Source organism: Glycine soja, chromosome 4 (assembly GCF_004193775.1).
Source record: "Glycine soja cultivar W05 chromosome 4, ASM419377v2, whole genome shotgun sequence".
Taxonomy (NCBI): Eukaryota; Viridiplantae; Streptophyta; class Magnoliopsida; order Fabales; family Fabaceae; genus Glycine; species Glycine soja.
Genome location: NC_041005.1, coordinates 33,182,634 through 33,206,912, shown reverse-complemented (window position 1 = coordinate 33,206,912; position 24,279 = coordinate 33,182,634). Strand labels below are relative to the sequence as shown.

Here is a 24,279-nt window from a genome sequence, read left to right as displayed (position 1 = left end):
TCTCGTGCTTTTTTAACTATTCAAATTAAGGGTCTCATTTCAAAGCAATATCTAATAATCAATAATGAACATAACAGGTGTTATATACGACTTTTCCTTGCTGCTTGAGGTGTCATATACGACTGATTTGTACCATTAAAATTGCATGGGAAGAAAATCTATTTTTCCAGAAGTAACTTTTGGTGTAGTTATTCTGTTTAATAATCTACTATTGAATATTTTAATATCATTTCAATAATCATATACGCTAGATAACTAAACAAATTAGATATGTTAAGTATATACTGGTACTTACATTTTAAAAAATGTTATCTATCAGGTTCAAATTATTTAATAAATTATTAAATATATTTTAAAAATATAGACTTGGTTTATCCAACAAGAAATTTTAATTTAATTAAAAAATAAAGTTATTGAAATTTAATATCTAAAATAAGTATTGAAACATATATCAATTTCTATTGAAATTGGTTGACTATGTGTATCTTTTTACCAATATTTTTAGCAATCATCCAGCTACAATATTTATTTTATTATTTTAACATTACACTTCAATATGTTTTAATAATAATAATAATAATAATAATAATAATAATAATAATAATAATAATAATAATAATAATAATAATAATAATAATAATAATAATAATAAATGACATATTTATTTTATTTTATTTTTATTATTTTTATATTACACTGTTTATTTTAACCACTATTATATGCATTATTTATTTTATTAATTAAATTTTATACTCAAGATACTTGAACTACTACTTTAATCAACGTGATAAAGGTATAAGTTTAATTAAGTGTATGTTATTTTTATTTTATTTTAAGCTTGGTTGGAACTATTTCAAAAAATAGTATAAGACTAGTAATACAATAGACTATGAAAATAATATAATAAATAAAAATAAAATGTTATTAAAATAATTAATCTATAAATAAATATTACAATAATAGTTAAATAAAAACTAAAATTATAAACAATGTTCTGAAAATCAGAACAGTCGGCCGGACGAAAAACTAGTGAATCAATCAAATGTTTGGTTCAAATAAACTACAAAAATGACCTTGAGAAAATACTAGTTTTTTTTTTTGTTGGAGAGAGAAAAAATACTAGTTAAAGAACCAAAAAATATGTAAAAAAAATAGTAAAAAACGGTTCACAATGGGTAAATGAAAAATATTTAATACACTATCTTTTGACTTTTTTGTAAAAAGTAAAAAATTAATCAGCTAAAGAGTGTCATTTTATTTTTAATATTGTTAATGTTAATCAATATTGTGGATTATTAATGACACTTAGACCTAAGTGTTATAATATATTTTATATGATTTTTTTGTGTTGTTTAATTTTAGTTTATAGTGTTTTAAATTTATGGTCTTATGTTTCTCTCATATTATTTGATGAATTATTATTATTATTATTATTATTATTATTTCAATCACGATTTGACTATTGAACCTTGAATTAATAACTAATTAACTAGTTCAATGGTTGATCTAATTTAAAATTAAATGATTATAAATATCTCAAAACTATTTTTATTAACAAAAATAAATTTATATAAAAATATCTTATAAACATGTCTATTTTTTTTTGCCAATTTATATATATATATATATATATATATATATATATATATATATATATATATATATATATATATATATATATGAATAACCAACAATTTAATAAGTTAATTTAACCGCTTTTAACATTCAAAATTACCAAATAGTTTTTTAACTTCTAAATATATATTTGCTTAGTTTCAAACTAGCCTTTTGCTATTAACGTGAAATTATTTCAACTTAAATATAATCTTTTATTTGAATCTTAAGAATACAATTGTGTTAGATGCTCTAAGGGAGGATTTTTTTCACGTATGATAAAATTATTCAACTTGAGTATAATTGTCTCCTTGTACTTGGAGGATGCTTATGATTTCTATAAAAAAAATTACTTTTGCCATGTTGACATTTATTTTCATTTTCTCTAGGATAAAATGTACCAAATTACTTTTTTTTTTTTTAAAAAAAAATCCCGTGTTGGTACAAAATATAATGTTAGTAGATTAAATTTCAAGGGATGAGGGAAATGATGGGCTAGAGAGGAAAAGCTTCTCAGCTCAAAAAATACTTACAAAAATATTTACATTTATCTCATCCAAAAAACAAGTTGGGGCTTGAATCTATAACATGTTAGATGTGATTGAGTGGATATCAACTTTTTGATTCTAGAGGAATTATGTCATTAACACTCTTTAAATTATTGAGTAATTTTTTTAAAAAAGTTACAAAATTTAGCGAGTTTCACTTCTAAAAACTTCTAAATTAAGAGAGAAAATTACTTAAAAATAAGAAATATGTCTTGCGAAATTTTTTTATTTCCCATAAATTTAAGCCAATAAAGTGTTAGAGAATTTGGTTAGCATTTCTTTTATTGTAATCATAGTCAACAAAGAAACACTCTCAAATATTCTTAGCTATTCGCTAAAATTTATTAGAAATGACAGATGTCTCTCTCCCTCTCTCTTAGATATCACATATATAAGAGATGAAAATAGGGGCAAAGCAAGCATGAATAGTAACCCTCCTTCACTAGTCCCGTTGAATGAAAATAGGCTACCCTTAGGCGGATATCCATGGATTATATAAATATTCATGGGTATCACGTAACATGAATTTTTATTAAAAAGTAAAAATTTATAAAGAAAATAAAATATATAATTAAACAAACAGATTTTAAAATATATATTTATACTAAAAATGAGATACTGATCTCGTTTAATTGTTTTATTGAGTGTATTTGGACATAAAAAAATCAATGATTATTGAAGTATAACAAGGATGACAAATTGCTTTTCTTGTGTTTGATAGGACTATGACTCCAAATGCAGGTCAGACATCTAGTTAGACTAATTAATGAGAGTATCTAAATTAGTGGTCTGAACATATACTTAACCTAAGTCAAGTTATAAGCAGGTAGTACGTTTTTCTCCAATTCTATGCTTCTTACAAACATTATATATCAAATCAATGATCATTTGAAAAAAAATCAATGATCTCCATTTTTCTTGTCATTCAAAGGATATCAATTTAGCTTTTGAATGATGGAGAGTGATATCAAATCAATGATCATTTAAAAAAAATTAACTCCAATTTAATCTATCATAGTAGAAAACATGATATCATGCAGTCTTTCAAATCATAGAAAGTGAATATTGATTTGGCCCCTTATAATAATATAAAAGGATGATTTTCATGTCACAGGTATGATTAAGAGATTATAATTGTCATGCATCTTGCAAAGACCTAAGTGATGTCAACTCAACCTTCTAGGAACTAAAATGAATGTTCACAATAAAAGATGTAGGGCTTGGTGGGTGGACATCTCTTGTGCATGATATATTCTGATCTTCTTCCTTACTAGCTCATAACTTCAACCTTTTTCAGTGATATTTTGAGACATTCCTCTTTTTCTTTGTATGTTTAGTTAGTGTTTCAAACTTTCAGGGCTAGACATGATTTCAATATTCAACTACTGTTACTTACGCCTATAATCACTTCAATACAAAAGCTATCATGATTTAGTAACTCATAAATGTTCACTTAAAGGATGAATAGAAGTATACATGATCTCTTTTACTCAATATTTTTAATTTTTAATCTTATCAAAATACAAACTTAATCTAGCTTTACCCTGCAAAAATTCAAACATCACAACATTACTGATATGTTTTTTTTTCGTTTTCAGGTTCTGATTACAGAAAACTTATGACCCCAAAAGAAGGTAAACTAGATAGAGGCCACCCTACACAAGAGATAACAGAAAGAGAAAAAGAAAAGGAGATAAGTGCTATCACTAACAAGCTAAGAGTATAGGTACCTAACTGAATTACAGAAAACAGAGAAAAGGAAAATCACCATTGATCAATCAGTTGTCAGATTTCTCTTTCGGTGCATGGTAATTAATTATGACAACTTTGCCCATTTCGTCTAAATGAATTCCGGAGGGCTATATCTAAAAGGGAAAGCTGCTGGTTTCAAAATTAATGTGTAGAACAGAAAAAAACAAGGACAATACACTGTATTAATTAAGTATATTTTAAGTGCTATAGTAACACTGTCTTTCAATTGAAATTAATTAAATTTTATCATTAATAATTCGCACAATATAATAAAGGTTAACATGAAAAGTTTGATGCTATTTATTCAGGTAAATTTCTAACTTTGACCAAAGAATAATACCACAAGTAACCAAGATAGTGTACCCGAGTTTTCTTCGAAAACAACATTATGATAAGTTTTACTAGTGCCCAAAACATCAAACTTGTTTGTTGAGTAAAGACAATTCACTGAAATTTGAAAGATGAAGATATTGGAATTTTCAGTTTTAGTAAATTAACGTGCAACCCTTAAGATTTTATTAGGTTATAGTCTAAAACATGTCGTAAGGTTTGCATTCCAATATTCCCGAGAAAGCATCTGGCTAGCTTATATAACTACTTAACAGTGGTTTACTCTAAGAGTAAATTCAGCAATACAGCCATGAATAAGTTAAACAATAAACATGTCATAGTACTGTATTTGGAAAGAACTTGTTAAGCATCTTTTCTTAATCTTGCAGTATATACATACTTCAGTAAAGAAATTATTTTAGGTCTAAGAATTTTTTACTCTTTTCCTATAACCTAAATGCTTCAATGTGCTTGCAACAAGCCTTCATATGTAATATGTTGCCCATATTGCACTATTTGCAAGCCTTTGCCCGGATAAAGTCTAATGCTTCATCTATGTAAGTGAGTCATGCGAGGATTCTAACTTTGATCACTAAGAATTTTGTGACTAATAATTAGGAAACATGTCTTTGCTAAACCTATTCTTAATTAGCCTACATTTCTTGTGTGCACACATATATTTCATAGTTTGCTTTACAATTTCTTTTAGATGAAGTACATGTATGTCATCCTTTTCCTTTTCTAAAAAGGACAAAATTGTAACTTAAATTGTCTGTGATTTCAAAAACAAACATGTTATGCAGCTGACTTCTCACATGTTACTCTTACTTTAATCCCTTGGTAAGATTTGTCTTTCTTTTACAATTTTCTGTCTTTACTAATAGCTTTCAATCACGTGTATTTCTTCTTGCTAGCTGAAAGGAGATATACAGATGAAAACAGACATCAGCCAATTGAGCAATAAATAAACCTATGGGAAGAGTGTTTTGTTTGAAAAGTTAGCCAGCAAAAAGAAATATATTATGCTTTGTTAAGAAAGTTTTATCTCGTTAGAAAACTTTTCTCATCATAAAAATATTTTTTTTTAAGCCGAAAAAAATATTTTTAAAGTTGTAATTTACATCTTAGAATAACCAAATCATCATCTAATAAAAGAATTTATACAATCTATGAATTAGTACATCAACAAGAGAAGGAGATAAGTTTGAGTAATTTTAATCCAAGAACCAAGATAAAGACCTACACTTAATTAAGTCCAACAGCTAGCCTAAATAAATCAAAAGAGTCTTGTCAGTATACAGTAGCATAACACAATATTGCAAGGATTTGATAACCACATGCATGTCGTATATATATACCAGTTGACCAGCTTGTTTTTAGCTCTTTTGTGTCTTAGAAGAAATATTTGAAGTGACACAATATTCATTTTCACATGATTGTCCCTACCGGCCGGCCAAGCAATGAATATGAATATATTCTTCAATATGAATTTGAATTTGACATGTCTAAAGTAATTAGGAAATTCACGCACTTTAAACGACAACAAACTAAAAAATTGTTAAAATTTTAAGGACAAATTATTTTAACAGAAATTGTCATAAACTACATGCGTTATTAAGTTTTCTTCATTATATTGAGAAACTGGGTGGCTTACTTCCAATTTTATTTCTAAAATTTTGATCACAAAATTATTGTTTTTATTGTAATTAGTCTTAAAATCTCTCTCTCCCTCTCTCTCCCTCTTTATATATATTACACTTACACTTTTTTTCTTTCTTTGTCTTATTAGTCTCCAATTCTGACGTTTCAATTTAGAAACTTGATATTCATACACTATTTTATATTTTCAGAAATGCTAACAAACTATTTATTGATGAGTGAAATTTTATTAAAAGTAATAAGGGCTCACACTTTGTTTAATGAGTTATATATATTCATCATTATGTAACTTTCAATAAATTTAACCAATAGAAAATGTATATAAAAAGTGTGTTCAAGAATATCCTATAACATTATTCATTAAATATATTTTAGTTTTAAGTAATTTCCTTTAACATGTTTAGTTACATCCTTATATTCCTTAATATTTTCTAACGAGCAGATAATACTATGTTGAATATTCAAATGACGAAGTCAATTTTAAGCTTGAATTTGAAGGAAATGTGTGGATCACCCAAGTGTCTATTCAGTCACGTCTATAAAGATAAGTATAACACATTGGAATACACTGGGGATGCTACCCACAGACAATCTAAAATATACATCTGAGAAGTGACCCAATATTATCCGATTCCTATTGGACTTATTTTAAAATAATGAAATGTGTCAATACCATCACAAAGAAGACAAAAAAATATGTAAATGCATTTGAAACATCTTCACTAAAATGTTCCAAGTGGTATAATGAATGCATTAACCCAGGTTGAGATAAAAAAAATGTAATTAGTTATTTTTCTTAATTAAAAGCATGAATAAGGCCGTTATAGATACTATTGAATTTGTACCATGTCACTGAGTAGTAAGTACGTAGCCAGGATCAGAGCAGAAACATGGAAAAGGAAACGTGGTATAGAGATGATAATAGAACCGTTTTATATATTGATTTTTTACCAGATTCGTAGAAGTGGAAAGTACCTTACTCCGTTAAATTTCTGAAAGGAAAGTAAACAAATACATATCAGGCTCGCGCATTTCTGTTGTCACATCAAAGATGTGATTGTTTTAGGTCTCCCACGGCTTTCCTAAGGACTGAAATTCTGCAAATTGGTGCTGCAAAAATTTCATTGACTAGTCAGCAGAATGTTATATATTGATGCAATTTGAGCATACACTTTGCATATATAAAATATTAACAATGTTTTAAGATAGTTATCAAAATTGATTTTGATTCTGAAAATCATGGTAAAAAATATTTAAAAAGTGGCAACAGATATTTATTATTTTGACTTTTAACATGAAATTGGAATAAATTATATAAAAAAAATTGAATCTAATTCAAAGAACTATAAGAGGTATGATTTGTTAAATATTATATGGGAATAATGGGATTAAGATGAATTGTTTAGAGATGGTTCTTGGTTAAAAAATAAGGCTACTTGTTTGTTTGACTGGATGTGGTGGGTTAATCCCTTCACTTGTATTTTCTGGTTTGTGTATCCTTTAGTTTAGATATTGATTATTCAACAAAAAAAAGTTTAGATATTGATTATTCAACAAAAAAAAGTTTAGATATTGATTCTGTTAATAATATTTATGTGTATGGGCTTGATTACTTCTTATATTCTTAATATAATAATAATAATAATATTCCTTTCCCTCAATTTTAAAAAATGACTAAACATTATCGTGAATGCAGCAGCATTACATTTATTTAATAATTTGAAGGAAGTTATAATCTACCAGACACTAATAGAAACTTACATCTTGAGAGAATCCAGAGTTATTGAAAATCAAGGAGGGGCTCCATTTGCTCAAAACAACCAAAGAATCATCATCATCATCATTATGCTCCTTTACTGCACGGTAGCTTTGTTCTTTAGCCTCAGTAGCAATCACGTCCAAGGAAGAAGGATGCACATCAACACTGTGACTTGTCTTGGCACCAGATTCTTGATCTCCGGTTTCAAAGGGGTTCGAAGAACCCAATTGGATCAGATCCTGATTTGTTTCCTCTCCACATTGCTTTGATTCTTCAGCTAGAACTCCACGGCTTCTCATCTTTTCTCTTGTCCTCTCTCTTGCTCTTTCCCTTGCCCTTTCCCTACACTCTTTTGCAAGAGGGTCAAATGCACTGATCTTTCTAGAGTTTTTGACCCTTCTCTTTACAACTTTTTCCACCTTCTCTTGTTGTTGTTGTTGTTGTTGTTCTTGATCTCGACTTACTACAACCTCATCAAGACTAGACACACCTTCTTCACATTCCGAACTAGCACTGCTACAACTTTGATGATGATGATCATTCTTCTTCTTCTCTTTCACTAAACGGTTGATTTCTACTTTTGCTTGGTTCAATAACCACTCCACGGTCTTGCTTGCTTTGTCAAAGTTCAGCATATCTTGAAGGCCGAAAAACCTCTTTGCAACTTCAAGGGAAAGTCTCATTCTCCGATCCCTCAACCCTCTTGCGGTGTTGATCTTGCTGTGCCTGTCTCTCTTGCCAGGTCTTTTTCTTTGGATCTGGTCACTCTTTTTAACAAAAGGATCCATGGTGGTGATAACTGCCGGTTGAGGCACGGGGTCTTTGGGGAGAGATTGATGGTGAAACTGAAGGAGAAAATCGTGGTGTTGTTCGAGCAAAATTTGATTTTGAGTGTCTTCAAAGGGAGAAGAAGGAAAGTGGAAAAAGGACAAAGGAGTAGGAGAAGGAACGAGGTCACAGTTGTTGTTGTTGTTTTGTTTTGATGTTGGGTTGCTTTCAGAGTCAATGGGAGAAAAGGGCCTGCTATTGTAGTAGTAAAATGCTGGGTCATAACAGGAAATTGGGTCATTGCCATTGTGAGAGGGAAACGTATCTGAACTTTGAGATTGCATATTATTGCACCAAATATAACCCTACTTTACTACTACCCTCGTTGGAGGTGCAGAGTTATAGATATTATAGGACTATTAAGAAAAAGATTGAGAACGACGTGTAGTACTTCACTTATTCACCCTCCCTCTACTATTGAACAACAGCATATATCATCGATCTATTTCAGCCTTTTCATTGCGTTTTAGATTTTACTTTCTTTCTTTCTCCCTGCAAACAAAATCCAACAATTAATTTGAGATATACTTTGTGTTTAGTAGAGAGTGATTGAGGTAGACAGGGTTTAACTAATGATGCAACATGTGTGTGTTTGTGTTCGAGTGTGTGTGTGAGAGAGAGTGAGAGTGACCATAGTGTAATTGTACAATTGGCAATTCATCACGCTAGTACTACAGATTGAGAAAGACAGCACAAACAGTAAATTCATTACAGGGAGAGAAAGAGAGTGAAAAGGGAACCTGAGTGAGCAGTAAAGAAAGATAGCTAGATGTGATGTGGTGTGGTGTAAGAGATAAAGAATCCGAGAAGGGCAATTTATTGTAGACAAAGAAGGAAAAAGCATCTTTTTACTTTTTTTTTATTTTTTCGTAATCTTTGCTTTTTTTGGAGAAAAAAAAAGTGAAGGTATTTAGCATATGATATGCAATGTAAGAAATGAGTGGATAGAAGAAGTTTAAAGTTGTAGCACTTCACGTGGTGCGCAGGTGCGAGTTGACAGGGAACTAAAGCCAACTAACAAACCTCCACGCCCGTCCCTTATACTACCCCTCATCACATCACTCATCACGTCCCTTATACTACCCCTCATCAGGTTTCATTTGCTATATACTCTACCAAAGCCTCCTATTGACATTGCATGACTAAATTTTCATGCTTTGTCCCCACAGAATAGTGCCGATGGAGAAGGGGTTTCACATGCCATCTCACTTTTTTTTTTTTTTTTAAGATTCACACAATTTCAGTACACCTTTAACCGTGATACATCAACACTCTAATATTTTAGATATTAACATGTATAAATTAATTAATTAGATCTTATAATAAAAATTGGGAGAGTACTTATTACATGATTTTTTTTTCTAGGTGTATATTAGTATATGGGGTGTTCAAGAAATAATTCTCATTATATATTTTAAAAAAATCATATTTATTCATGAAAAATGTTATATGAATACTCAATGTGTTATTTAACACCTAGAGAACGAGAGAAAAAAAAAGAAAATATTGGTATGATAAAATTTATGATGTCACAAGAAAAGAGAGATTGAAAGAAATGAGTGGTGTTAGAAAAGTAGGTATTTGTATATCATTACTCATGATAGGAAATGTTTCTTGAACACCATTTTTCTCTATTATTTTTTCTCTCTCTTGGTGTATATCAGTATTCTATTCGTCCCTAATTTTAAGATTCTTTCAATTAATTCACGTTTTTTAAGAAAAATAGTTAATTATATTAAATCTATCAATTAATTATGTGTATTATCATTCCAAAATTACCCTTTATTATCTCTCTATCCACTTAATTGTTTCTCATTAATGTTTAAAGAAAGAATAATTAAGAGTATGTAGGGAAAAAAGAATTAATGCATCTATAAATTAAAAAAAAACTTACAAAAAAGGACAAACAAATTTTCAAAAAGAGTTTTATAATTATGATCAAAGAAAGTATATGGGGTGTTCAAGAAACAATTCCCATTATATATTTAAAAAAATTCATATTGTTTTATGAAAAATATTACATGAACACCCGTTATGTTATTTAATACCTAGAGAGAGGGAGAAAAAAGAGAAAAATATAGGTACGATAAGATTTATGATGTAATAGGAAAAGAGAGATAAAAATAAATGAGAAGTATTAAAGAGGTGTTGAAAATAATGAAATGTGTTTGTGTATTATTACTCTTTGTTTATAAAATAATGATATATGAAGATCTCATTATTTTAAACATCTCATTACTATCTTTTATTCTTTTTATTTTCTCTTCTTATCACATCATTTTTTCTCTTTCTCACTATTGTCGCAACCTAGCCTACGATGGGACGGCAAAACCAAAACAGATAAGCCAAAGCGTCCGTCTCCAAGGGAGAAAACGAGCAGAGTCGCCACCAACATTTATTCGAGAAAAACATTAGAAAACCCAAAAAGAGGTCTACACATTTTGAAAATAAGGGTTCAGGAGTTGTTTACGCATAGGAAAGATATTAGCACCCCACGCACCCGTCACAAAAGACGGCAACCTTTAATCGAGTCTGCGTAACATAACTTTAAAATTATGTATTTTCCCCTTTTATATTTTTATATTTTTTTTTGGGTCGACAAGGGGGTTGCCCTTGCTCCTACATATCCTCAAGTGCGATGATGAATTCAGACTTACGCAGTTCTTTAAGTCTGAATGTTTGTGTGTTAAATTGATTTTATGTTTTTGGAAGATTCATTTTAATTGCGAACACAGAACAAGAAACGAAGTAAGGAATGATCGTGGTCGCGATTCGGTAGCGTCTCGGCCTCATTTCCTCTTCTTTCTTCTTCTTCTTTTTCTCTTCTCTCAATTCCCTCACCTTGTCTACCTTGGAACCCCTTCTTAACCCCTTCTTACTCCTGAAGTAACTGGCTCGCCCAGGCGAGCTGGTCCCTTCACCCTAGGCGAGCTAAGGTCTAGGAAACTCAATGAAAAGACCCTTTTGCCCCCCCTTTTTTTGGTATTTTTCGCATTCTTGATCAAAATACTGAATGATCATCTATTTCGCATTGTAACTAGCATTCAACACCGTTAGTCAACTAGCAAGGATCAAAAGATCAACGAACGATAATCCCGGGATAAAATTAGGGTATGACAGTTACCCCTCTTTACTTATCTTTTATTGGAAATAAAAGGGAAGTAAAGATAAGGACATTAATTTCGTTCGAGCGACCTTGCTATTTGACCGGGCAACTAGCGAAAACCAAGGAAGTGAAACCAAAAAAACAAAAAGACATTGAAGTCTTATAAAATGTAAAATGGAGGACATTGAAATCCTGTAGAGTAGAAGACATTTGAAGTTTTTTTTTCAAATCATAGAAATAGAGGACGTTGAGTCCTAAGAATCATAAAGACAAGGAAATTGAGTCCAATAAAAGACAGAAGACGTTGAAGTCTTATAAAGTGTAAAAGATAGAAGACATTGAAGTCTTGTAAAATGTAAAAGGCAGAAGACATTGAAGTCTTGTAAATGTAAATGAAGACATTGTAGTCTTTTAAAAGCGTAAATGACGGAAGACATTGAAGTCTTTGAAATATAAATGAAGACATTGTAGTCTTTTGAAAGCGTAAATGACTGAAGACATTGAAGTCTTTGAAATGTAAATGAAGACATTGTAGTCTTTTGAAAGCATAAATAACTAAAGACATTGAAGTCTTTGTGTCGTACCCTAATTTCGTCCGGGGATACTTGCGGTCGGCTTTTGAACCTTGTTTGCTCCCTTCGGGACCCTCAAAATGAACATTGTTGCATAATCCGTAAAGTTTCGCAACATTCTAGAAGTCAAAACAAGCATTGTTGCGTAATCCATAAAGTTTCACAACATTCCAGAAGTCAAAACAAGCATTGTTGCGTAATCCGTAAAGTTTTGCAAAATTTCAGAGGTCAAAACAAGCATTGTTGCATAATCCGTAAAGTTTCGTGATGTTTCGGAAGGAAGACAAGTATTGTTGCATAATCCGTAAAGTTTTGCAACATTTTGGAAAGAAATCGATAAAAAAAAAAACTCAGAAGAGGGGTGTATTTAGTAAAAAGGGGTGTAAATAGTAATTTGGCCCACTTAGGCCATCCTGAATCTTCCAAAAAAGGGCGGTGGCTTCTGGTGGAAGCAAACCAGCTCGCCTGGGCAAGCTGAGCGATAACCACCTCCCCATTTTCTCCTATAAATAGGGGAAGGGGGGCAGAGTAGATGGGTGCAGCCCTTCTGGTATTGAGGAATCACTCAAAATTAGTGAGAAAAATTGCTTTCGTGAAGAAAATCTAAGATGAGGCACTTCCGAGACGTTTCCCTAAGCGATTCTGTGGAAATTCTTCATCGTTCTTCGTCCGTTCTTCATCGTTCTTCGGTCTTCAACCGGTAAGTTCCCGAAATCGAATCTTTCAATTCATTCTATGCACCCTTAGTGGTCCCTACTTGTTTTATGTACTTTCACTTTCATTTTGTTTACTTTCCATACCTTTTTCTTGTTCATTTTTAACGAGCTTTAACCGTATTTAAGCCGTTTTCTCGCCTAATAAATGATAAAATGAATCCCAACTGATCATTTGTGTTGTAATCTCGTTTAATCACCGTTAAAATAAAATCCAACTGATCGTTCACGCTGTAACCTCGGTTAAATAAAAAAAAGGCAAAATAATAATAAAATAATCAAAATATCTTTGAATAAAATAATAAAAAAAAATCAATCGGACATTTTTTTTCTTTGAAAGTTTCTTTGAATGAATTGACTAATAACCGAAGTGAAACTAAGGCTAAAATCAACTCACAAATCAAGCTTTGTCCGCAAAAGTCACTCAAAACCGTTTTAAGGTCCAACGCCTTAAAAATGGTCCTCTTTGCTTTTAATGGTTAAAATGGATCATTCAAAGCATAAAATCAATACATAACTTTATCACTTTTTCAAGAACTACATAGGTCTGAGTTCCTCATCGCAATTGAGGATACATAGGAGCAAAAGTCCCGCTTTTGTCGATCACACCTGTTGGATCGAGTGACCTCAGAATAATTAAGAAGGGGGGGGGTTGAATTAATTATTCCCAAACCTTTACTAATTAAAAAACTACTCTTCTAAGGCTTTTACTAAGTTGTTAAGAGAATAAATAGTAGAAGAGAAACTTAATAGAAAGTAAAAGCGGAAATTAAATGTACAACGGAAATTAAAAGAGTAGGGAAGAAAGAGACAAACACACAAGAGTTTTTATATTGGTTCAGCAACAACCCGTGCCTACATCCAGTCCCCAAGCGACCTGTGGTCCTTGAGATTTCTTTCAACCTTGTAAAAATCCTTTTACAAGAAAAGATCCACAAGGGATGTACCCTCCTTTGTTCTCTTTGAAACCCTAGTGGATGTACCCTCCACTAGAACTGATCCACAAGAGATGTACCCTCTCTTGTTCTCAGTCAAACCCAAGTAGATGTACCCTCTACTTGTGCCACAAAGGATGTACCCTCCAATGTGTTAAGACAAAGATCTCAAGCGGTTAAACCTTTCATACTTTGTGAATGGGGATACAAAAGAATTCTCAGGCAGTTAGTCCTTTGAACACTTTTGTATAAGGGAAAGGGAAGAATCAAAAGAATTCTCAGACTGTGTCGTTTTGAATTCTTTGACAAGGGAGAAGGGAGACACAAAAGAATTCAGGCGGTTAGTCCTTTGTTCTTTTGGAAAAGGGAGAAGAGAGACACAAAAAGAATTCAGGCGGTTAGTCCTTGGCGAATTCTTTTTGGCAAAGGGAGAAGAGATGAAAAGAATGAATAGCACAAGTTTTCAAGATTTAGAAAACCAGAAAACTTTGGAAAGCTTTTGGCACAAAGAAGAAGAAGAAGTTCAAAGAGATTCAAGGCTTGTAAAGGATTTTATAAGATTGATTGGAAAAGTATATTGAGAAGCAAATCAAAGCCTTGCTTTTATAGACTCTTCATGTCTGGTCAAGAGAACCATTTAGAAGAGTTATGACTTTTAGAAAAACTTAAAACCAATTTGAAAAAGTCAAAAACCATTTGAAGAGTTACATCTTTTGATTTATTCAGAAACAATCACTGGTAATCGATTACCAAATCAGTGTAATCGATTGCACAAAGCTTTTATGTGAAAGGATGTGACTCTTCACTTTTGAATTTGAATTTCAACGTTCAAAGGCACTGGTAATCGATTACAACTTTTTGAAATCAATTGGAACTATGTAAATTCATTTGAAAACTTTTTCAAATTCATTTTGCTACTGGTAATCGATTACAACAATATGGTAATTGATTACCAGAGAGTAAAAACTCTTTGGTAAACATGTTTTGAGAAAAATCCATGTGCTACTCAGTTTTTGAAAAAACCTTTTCATACTTATCTTGATTATGCCTTTTCTTGATTCTTGAATCTTGAGTCTTGAATCTTGATCTCTTGAATCTTGATTCTTGATTCTTGAAATAACTTTCCTCTTGAATCTTGAAGTGTTCTTGATTCTATCTTGAATATCTTGAACTCATTCTTTGATTGTCCTTTGAGCTTTTTGTCATCACCTTTGTCATCATCTTTTGTTATCATCTTTGTTATCATCAAAACATCTTTGAATCACTCTTGATTCATCATGAAGCTTTGCTTCTACAACCCCAAGAGATCGTTAATGGTCCAACGCCTTAACGTTTCTCTTCTTTCACAACCAAGAGATCGTTAATGGTCCAATTCCTTAACGTTTCTCTCCTTTCAAAAGAATCAAAAGATCGTTTTATGGTCCAACGCCTTAAATGACCTCTGTTCAATTAAAATCTATCTTGCGAAAAAAGATAAAAACAACTTAACCAACATTTAGTTCTGAAAGAACTACGTAGGTCTGATTTTCTCATCGCAATTGAGGAATACGTAGGAGCAAGGGAAACACCTTTGTCGACCACAAAAAGATAAAAAATACAAAAAGGTCCATAAAAAGTTAAAAAACATAAAAAGGGGAAAATACATAATTTTGAAGTCATATTTGCACACTTGATTAAAGGTTGTCGTCCCTTGTGACTGACGCGTGGAGTGCTAATACCTTCCCCATGCGTAAAAAAAAACTCTCGAACCTTTCACGATTAAAGTTCATAGACCACACTTTTCCGGTTTTTTTGACATTTTCCTCGAATAAACGTTGGTGGCGACTCCGCGCGCCTTCCTCCCTTGGAAGATGCACCCGTGAGCCCTCGCGTCGCCCTTCCACCGAAAGGTAGGTTGTGACAGTTGGCGACTCCACTGGGGACTGTTTTTAGAGAGTTAGGCCTATTAATCTTTTGTGCAAAAGTTGTGTTTTCCTTTTTATCGGTTTCCTTTTTCCTTTATGTTATTGTATAAACTTCTTTGATGCTGTAAGTCTGTTTTAATGTATACATGAGATAAATATGTATTCATTTGATGCACACAACACCAACTCCTTTTTGCACACACGGTGAGTTGAAAAGGGGCCCTATACTCGGGTCCATGGGAAAATAAGGAGTGGAGGTGAATCTGTGGTCATGCTGGGTCTCTGACTTGCTTGATAATAGTGAACCCTCATCTAAAGTTTTTCTCTTTGATAACATATTGTTGCTGGTAGTCCTTACTGCCGCAATATGTTTTTTCGAAGGGGATGATACCTCTAGAAACCATCAAGAGAGATATGACCACCTTGGGAATTATCACTAAAAGTCTTTTAGTTCCTCCCATTTAGGTCCCTAAAATAGGGGCACGAAGCCAACATGCTGCATGCTTTTTACATATTGCCATGCATATAACTTAAATTTCATGTACACCTTTGTTGTATGTTTATTTGTGGGTATTGCCCTACCGTGTACATCCCCGTGTTGTGCTTTTTCGCATCTGCGCCGCATCATTGCGCTCACATTGTTTTTTGGTCCTCTCATTTGTCACGAGAAGCCGGAAGGTCTGTGTCACCTTCTTAAGTGCATGTGTGGGGCACTGTGTTGTCCAAATGCTGTAATTGAAAAGAGATAATATTCCGGGCTCTCGTGTCCGTAAAATGCGTCTGTGTCATGCATTACATAAGAATTTCTTCATTCATCCATCCATTCGCCCATGGTAGATGTCAAAGTATTGATTCACACAGGACTTTTTTCACTCTAGTAAAACATGGGATCAAGTCAAGCACCTTTGCTTAAAAAGAGGTTCTATCAAGTCAAGATCAAGAGCCTAGGAGTCACCAGTCTGAAAGAATTAGGACAATTGATGGGTCAAGTCCAGCGGCAACCCTTCCGCAAAGCCTATGGTAAGATTTGGGACCTAACTATGGAAGAGGTCTCCACGGAGGCCGTTGCCTCCCTCACCCAGTATTATGACCAGCCCTTGAGGTGCCTCACCTATGGGGACTTCTAGTTAACACCCATGGTAGAAGAGTTTGAAGAGATCCTGGGATGCCCGCTGGGAGGAAGGTAACCATATCTTTTCTCATGGTTCTATCCCTCCTTGGCTAGAATTTCCAAAATAGTCAAAATCTCGGCACAGGAATTGGACCGGGGGAAGCAAGTCGAAAATGGAGTGGTTGGAGTACCAAGGAAATGTTTGGAAGCAAAGGTAAGAGCCTTGGCAAGTCAAGACGAATGGGCTCCATTCATTGATGTCCTGGCACTCTTGATCTTCGAAGTGGTCCTCTTTCCAAACGTGGATGGGTTGGTGGACCTAGCAGCGATTGACGCTTTTCTCGCCTTTCACGACCGCAAGGAAAACCCGATCGTCGCTATCTTAGCCGACCTGTATGACACATTCGACCGAAGATGTGAGAAGAACAGTGCGAGGATTGTTTGCTGTACACCGGCCCTCTACGTATGGTTGGCATCACACCTTTTACACCAAGAAGGGAGACACGTTTGCCTGCTAGAAGGTCACCGCTCGTACATCGAGAAAAGAGAGGTGAATTGGGACCGACTCTTAGCAAGCAAAGAAGGAGCGTCTATCAATTGGTTCCCTTGATGGAAGGAAGGAAAAGCTGAGATTATTTTCTCATGCGGAGGCTTTCCAAATGTTCCCTTGATGGGGACGAGGGGTTGCATTAATTATAATCTTGTCCTCGCCATAAGACAACTGGGCTACCCCATGAGGGGGGCACTGTCAGAGGAAGGCCTCACACCTTTTATTGCACGAGGTTTCAGTATCCCCAACACGGGGGTGCTTCAAGGAGTCCGCAAGGCATGGGAAATGGTGCAAAAGAAGGACAAAGAACTTAGGGGGAGTAGCAATAGGACCATCAGCGGCTACCATAGGTGGTTGAAAGCCTACGCACAAGGTCTGGATTAGCTCCTGAGGTTGAGAGCCGCTAAGGGGGAGGAGGTTGAAGCCCCGGAAGAAAGCGAAGAGGTGCAAGCCCTCAAAGTGGAGCTTGAGAAAGCCCAAGCGATCAAGGAAAAGTTCAAATCAACAACCATTAGGATCCGAAGGGAGAATGCCAAACTGAGAGACGTCAACATAGCCACCACCAAGGCCTTGGAGCAAGAGACCAAAAGGGCCTGCAAGGAAGAACACGGTCGGAACAAGTTCTGAGGGACTTTTTGGGGCAGTAACAACGAACTTAAACTCCGAAGAGAGGAAAGGGAGTAGTCATGAGTAGAAGGCATGATTTTGAAAGACGAATTGAAGACTTGCCTGAGGTAAAAAAGGAGCTTGTCCCAATGGCTGAGCGAGATCGAAACAAACATGTTGGCCATCATCAGCAAGTACAAAGAAGAATTAGATTTGGCCACCACCCACGAGCACAAGGTGGCGAATGAATACACCCAGGTGTACGCAGAAAAAGGAGGCTAGGGAAAGGGTGATTGACTCATTGCACCGAGAAGTGATGATATGGATGGACCGATTTGCTCTTACTTTGAACGGGAGTCAAGATCTTCCCTGATTGCTGGCAAAGGCCAAAGCAATGGCAGATGCATACTCCGCCCCCGAGGAAATCCACGAGCTCCTCAGCTATTGTCAGCATATGATAGAATTGATGGCCCATATAATTAGGAACCGTTAGGGAGTTTGTATTGTCACTCAGATCTTGACTAGTTGTAACTTTCTGAATAAAATGTTTTTTATCCTATGAGTTTACTCCAGAAAAGGACAGTGTGAATCAAATTCTCCGACACTTTATCTCTAGCATGAATTCATGTTTAAATTCCTCGTTACGTACTCCTCACATTTTGTCTCTTTAGGGAAGGCACTATAACTAAACGCGCCCCGAGGCATCCCTATCGCACCAGATCCAAGTCTAGGACGATGGGTGACTTAGAGGAGGTACAAGAACAGATGAAAGCCGACATGTCGGCTTTGAAGGAACAAATGGCTTCTATGATGGAAGCCATGCTGGGAATGAAACGACTAATGGAGAGTAACGTGACCACCACCGTTGCCACTAGCACGGCTGTCGAAGCAGACCCGATTCTCCCAACTGCGGCGCACCATCCCATTCCGAACATTATGGGACGAGGGAGGAACACGCCGGGGCATGCCAACAACCCCCATCTGGGGTACAACCAAGGTGCGTACCCCTATGGTTTACCGCCCAACTACACGCCACTGACCACGCATGAAGACGAGGGTCACATTATTCCCCTCATCCTCGACGGGCAGCCTCTTCGACATCCTGACAGTGCCCACGAGGATCCTCGAGAGCGCACTCATGGGGAAGTCGATTCCTACCCCCCATTTCCCACTGAGGGGCCGGCACCCAACGCACTACCTCAACCCAACATTGCGGGAGTGCGTCAACCCCGCCCAATGCAGCCAATACTTCTATCCGTGGGAGGGCCTCCCTCGGCAGCGGAAGGAAAGGAAAAACTCGATCTCATCGAAGAGAGATTGAGGGCCGTCAAGGGGTTTGGCGATTATCCTTTCGCGGATATGACTGACCTGTGCTTGGTGCCGGACGTCATCTTTCCTCCGAAGTTCAAAGTACCTGACTTCGATAGGTACAAGGGGACGACGTGTCCTTAAAATCACTTAAAAATGTATTGTCGGAAGATGGGTGCATATTCCAGGGACGAGAAGTTATTAATGCACTTCTTTCAAGATAGTTTGGATGGGTCAGCGGTCATCTGGTACACTAACCTAAAAGCTTCCCGCATCCGCACTTGGAAGGATCTGATTACTGCCTTCCTTAGGCAGTATCAGTACAACACTGACATGGTTCCCGACCGAACCCAGCTGCAAAACACGAGCATGCAGGAACACGAGTCTTTTAAAGAATATGCTCAGCGTTGGAGAGATCTAGTAGCACAAGTGGCCCCTTCCATGGTCGAGAGGGAAATGATTACAATGATAGTGGATACCTTGCCTGTATTCTACTATGAGAAGTTAGTGGGTTACATGCCCTCTAGCTTCACGGACTTGGTATTCACCGGAGAAAGGATCGAAGTGGGTTTGAAAAGGGGGAAGTTCGATTACGTCTCCCCCATCGGTACCAGCAGTAGGAGGACCGGAACAGCTAGGGCAATGAGGAAGGAGGGAGATGCCCACGCCGTCACTTCAACGCCTGCATGGCCCAAGCTGCAGAAAACCTCCCACGGTACCCACCAATATGCACAACATCACCCGAGCTTTTCGGCCCACGCCGGGAGCTCTTCAACTTAGCGCCCGCCCAGCCATAGGCGCCCGTGTCAACATAGAGGCCCCCACAAGCTTTGGCTCTAGCCTATCCTCGCCCGGCTAGCCATGCCCACCTTGGCGTAGGCTCCGACACGGCGAGGAACCCTCCACCAAGAAAGGCTCCAGAATTCACCCCGATCGCAATGGCGTACGGGGACCTCTTGCCATCTCTCATTGCCAACCAATTGGCCGTGGTGACTCCGGGAAGGATCTACCAGTCTCCTTTCCCAAAATGGTATAACCTCAATGCGACCTGCGCATACCATGGGGGAACCCCGGGCCACTCGGTCGAACAGTGCATGGCCTTGAAACATAAGGTCCAAAGTTTGATAGAAGCAAGATGGTTGACGTTTCAAGAGGACGTGCCCAATGTAAAAACAAACCCACTCGCCAACCATGGAGGGGCAGCTGTTAATGCCATCGAGTTGTGTAGGTCGCACAAACACAAACATTTAAAGGATGTAACGACCTCCAGAGGGTTTATCTATGAAGCCTTACAAAAGACGGGTGTCAATCCCCGCGGTGGGCATGGAAAGGACTCTTGTTTAATGCATCCGGGCATGCCGCACGACATGGAAGCTTGTTCAGCGGTAGGGCATCTATTACAACAAATGATAGATCAAGGCCGGCTTGAAGTCAATAGCGAGGAGAAAGAGGAACAGCATATCTGCATGCAGTCGGCAGATAAGGAAAGTCCTAGGAAACCTAAACCCTTGGTGATACACTTCACCAGGGGCACTGCTCCCCAAAGGCCCCGAGTCCCCTCGGCGGTATCGGGCGTTAGACTTGTTCCTCTCACTTACAAAAATAGCAACACAGTCCCATGGAAGTACGCCCCTCCAGGCGATAGGAAGGGAGAAGCTACCAACATCGGCTCACTGTCAGCCAAAGTAACCAACATCTCTGGCTTAAGTGGCATAACCTGCAGCGGTCGTGTGTTCACACCCCCCGACCTACCAGTGCAACCCATGAACGCTAGAAGGAAAACAAAGGTGATCGATGGACAAAACATCAAGGCGATCCCCGCACCGGGCGAGGATGTTCCGACAGAGAGGTTTGTCGAGGGAAAAAAGGACCACGGCAAGAAAGAGGTATCGCTAGAGGAGGCCAGCAAGTTCCTCCGCATTATCCAACAGAGCGAGTTCAAGGTCATTGAACAAATCAACAAGACCCCGGCTAGGGTCTCTCTTCTGGAACTGCTCATGAGCTCTGAGCCTCACCGAGCTTTATTGGTGAAGGTTTTGAATGAAGCTCACGTGGCCCAAGACATCTCCATGGAGGGCTTTGAGGGGATCATCAATAACATCACAGCCAACAACTACCTCACCTTTGCCGAGGAAGAAATTCCCGCAAGGGGAGAGGGCATAATAGGGATTTACATGTGTCGGTCAAATGCATGGAACACATTATGGCTAAAGTTCTCATCGACAATGGCTCAAGCCTGAATGTGATGTCCAAGAGCACGTTGTAGAAGTTGTCGTTCAACGCCTCCCACCTGAGGCCGAGTTCTATGGTGGTCCGGGCCTTCCAGTACAGATAGGGCCTCACACCTACCGAGTTACATTCTAAGTGATGGATATCAACCCGACTTATAGCTGTCTATTGGGGCGTCCATGGATCCACTCAGTGGGAGTCGTCCCCTCCACACTCCACCAGAAGCTGAAATTTGTGGTGGAAGGACATTTGGCCATAGTATGGGGCTAGGAAGACGTCCTGGTGAGTTGTTCTTCCTCTACGCCATATGTGGAAGCTGCAGAAGAGTAGTTGGAAACGGATTTCCAATCCTTTGAGGTGGTAACCAATGCCTCCATAGAATCCCTCCCAAGGTAGCCCCGGCTGTCTGGCGCGGCAATGATGGTGGCCCGGGTAATGTTAGGGCATGTCTACGAGCCTGAAATGGGTTTGGGCAAGAATAATGGCGGCAGGGACAGCCTGGTAAATATCAAAGGAAACCTCGAGAAATTAGGGCTAGGCTATAAACCTACACAGGCTGACATAAGGAAAAACATCTCGGAAAGGAAAAATAGAGGCCAAGGCCCGTGGTCGAGACCACAGGCCAAAGAGGTCCCACCGTGCCACATCAGTAGAAGCTTCGTGAGTGCGAGTTTAAGGCATGAAGGGCTAGTCGCCATGATATGCAATGAAGACTCCCCAAGAAGTTAGAATTTGTTGCAGCCATGCCCTCCCGATTTCCAGCTAGGAAACTGGCGGGTGGAGGAACGACCTGAAGTTTACGTGGCAAGCACAATGTAACTTTTTAGCTTCAAACCCTATGATTGGGCCTAGGCTTTAGGGTTTCCTTTTGTTAAGGCGTTATGTCTTTTGTTCTTGAAATTTATAATATAAAGATCTTTCTTCATCTGTTCTTGTGCCTCCACCCATTCTCATTCATTTGCATGTTTATTTTCTTGTTGCGCTTAAACGGTGCAGATCCGACGATGAATCCCGCAAAGGTACTAATACTGGCACCCGACCGTCGATTTCGAGCGAGAAACGAGTCAGATGGAGGATGAAGAAGACGAAGGTGTAGGACTTCCCCCAGAGCTAGAGAGGATAATTGCTCAGGAAGATCGAGGGATGAAGCCACACCAAGAAGAGGCATAGCTCGTAGACTTAGGTGCCGGCAGTGAAAGGAAGGAAGTAAAAGTAGGCACAAGTATGACTCCACCCATCCGTGAGGAATTAGTGGCCCTACTAAGGGACTACCAAGAAGTCTTTGCTTGGTTGTACCAAGACATGCCTGGTTTAAGCCACGACATTGTGCAGCACAGGTTACCTTTGAACTCCGGTTGTTCTCCGGTGAAACAAAAGCTAAGGAGAATGAAACCCGAAATTTCATTGAAGATCAAGGAGGAGGTGAAAAAGCAGTTCGACGCCGGTTTCTTGGCGGTAGCTCGATACCCCGAGTGGGTGGCCAACATTGTGTCGGTCCCTAAGAAAGATGGGAAGGTACGAATGTGTGTGGACTATCGGGACCTAAACTGAGCCAGTCCTAAAGACAATTTTCCTCTGCCACACATCGATGTCCTCATGGACAACACAACCAATTTTGCTTTGTTTTCCTTCATGGACGGTTTCTCAGGCTACAATCAAATAAAGATGGCGCCAAAGGATATGAAAAAGACCATGTTCGTCACCCTCTGGGGGACATTTTGCTATAAGGTGATGTCCTTTGGGCTCAAGAATGCTGAGGTAACCTATCAATGGGCTATGGTAACTTTGTTCCACGACATGATGCACAGAGAAATCGAAGTCTACTTAGACGACATGATCGCCAAGTCTAAAACTGAGGAGGAACACCTTGTCAACTTGTAGAGGCTGTTCGAGAGGCTCAGGAAGTATCAATTAAGGTTGAACCCCGCTAAGTGCACCTACGGGGTCAAGTCGGGAAAACTGCTGGGTTTCATCGTAAGTTAGAAAGGAATAGAGATGGACCCCGAAAAGGTAAAAGCCATCCTCGAGATGCCAGAACCACGTACCGAGAAGCAGGTCCGAGGTTTCCTGGGGCGTTTAAACTACATTGCCAGATTCATATCATAGCTCACAGCTACCTGTGAGCCGCTTTTCAAACTCTTACGCAAGAACTAGTTTGTCCACTGGGACGAGGACTGTCAAGAGGCATTTGGAAAAATCAAACAGCGCCTCATGAACCTTCTAGTACTTATGCCGCCGGTGCCCGGGAGACCTCTCATCCTGTACATGACAGTTTAGGACGAGTCGATGGGGTGCATGCTGGGGCAGCATGACGAGTCCGCAAAAAGAGAGCGAGCCATCTACTACTTAAGTAAGAAGTTCATGGCCTGTGAGATGAACTACTCCCTGCTAGAAAGGACTTGTTGCGCTCTGGTATGGGCATCCCACCATCTAAGACAGTATATGCTAAGCCATACCACCTGGTTGGTATCCAAGATGGACCCAGTCAAGCACATCTTTGAGAAGCCCGCTCTCACGGCGTGGATTGCTCGGTGGCAGGTTTTGCTATCCGAGTTCGATATAGTTTACGTCACCCAAAAGGCGATAAAGGGAAGCACCTTGGCGGATGATGTGTCATCATTTTCTCATATTTCTTAACCCTTTTTGTCATCATTTTAATTACTGATTAGCCTTAATTGTCAAATTAATTATGCAGTTTTGTCATTTGGGCCTACTGGATTAATTTTGTGTTTTTAATTTAATTTCAAGAGAATTA

At 37.4% G+C, this 24,279-nt stretch overlaps 1 protein-coding gene across 1 annotated transcript; it reads right to left on the bottom strand.

Annotated features, from left to right (window-relative positions):
- Nucleotides 1-6,811: 6,811 nt before the first annotated feature.
- On the bottom strand, nucleotides 6,812-8,977 carry LOC114409604 (transcription factor DICHOTOMA-like). The gene is made up of 2 exons (XM_028373111.1): nucleotides 7,665-8,977; nucleotides 6,812-7,013 (listed from the first exon to the last, which is right to left on the bottom strand). The coding sequence occupies exons 1-2, from the start codon at nucleotides 8,772-8,774 to the stop codon at nucleotides 6,966-6,968; spliced, it is 1,158 nt and encodes a 385-aa protein (XP_028228912.1). The 5' UTR covers nucleotides 8,775-8,977; the 3' UTR covers nucleotides 6,812-6,965.
- Nucleotides 8,978-24,279: the final 15,302 nt, after the last annotated feature.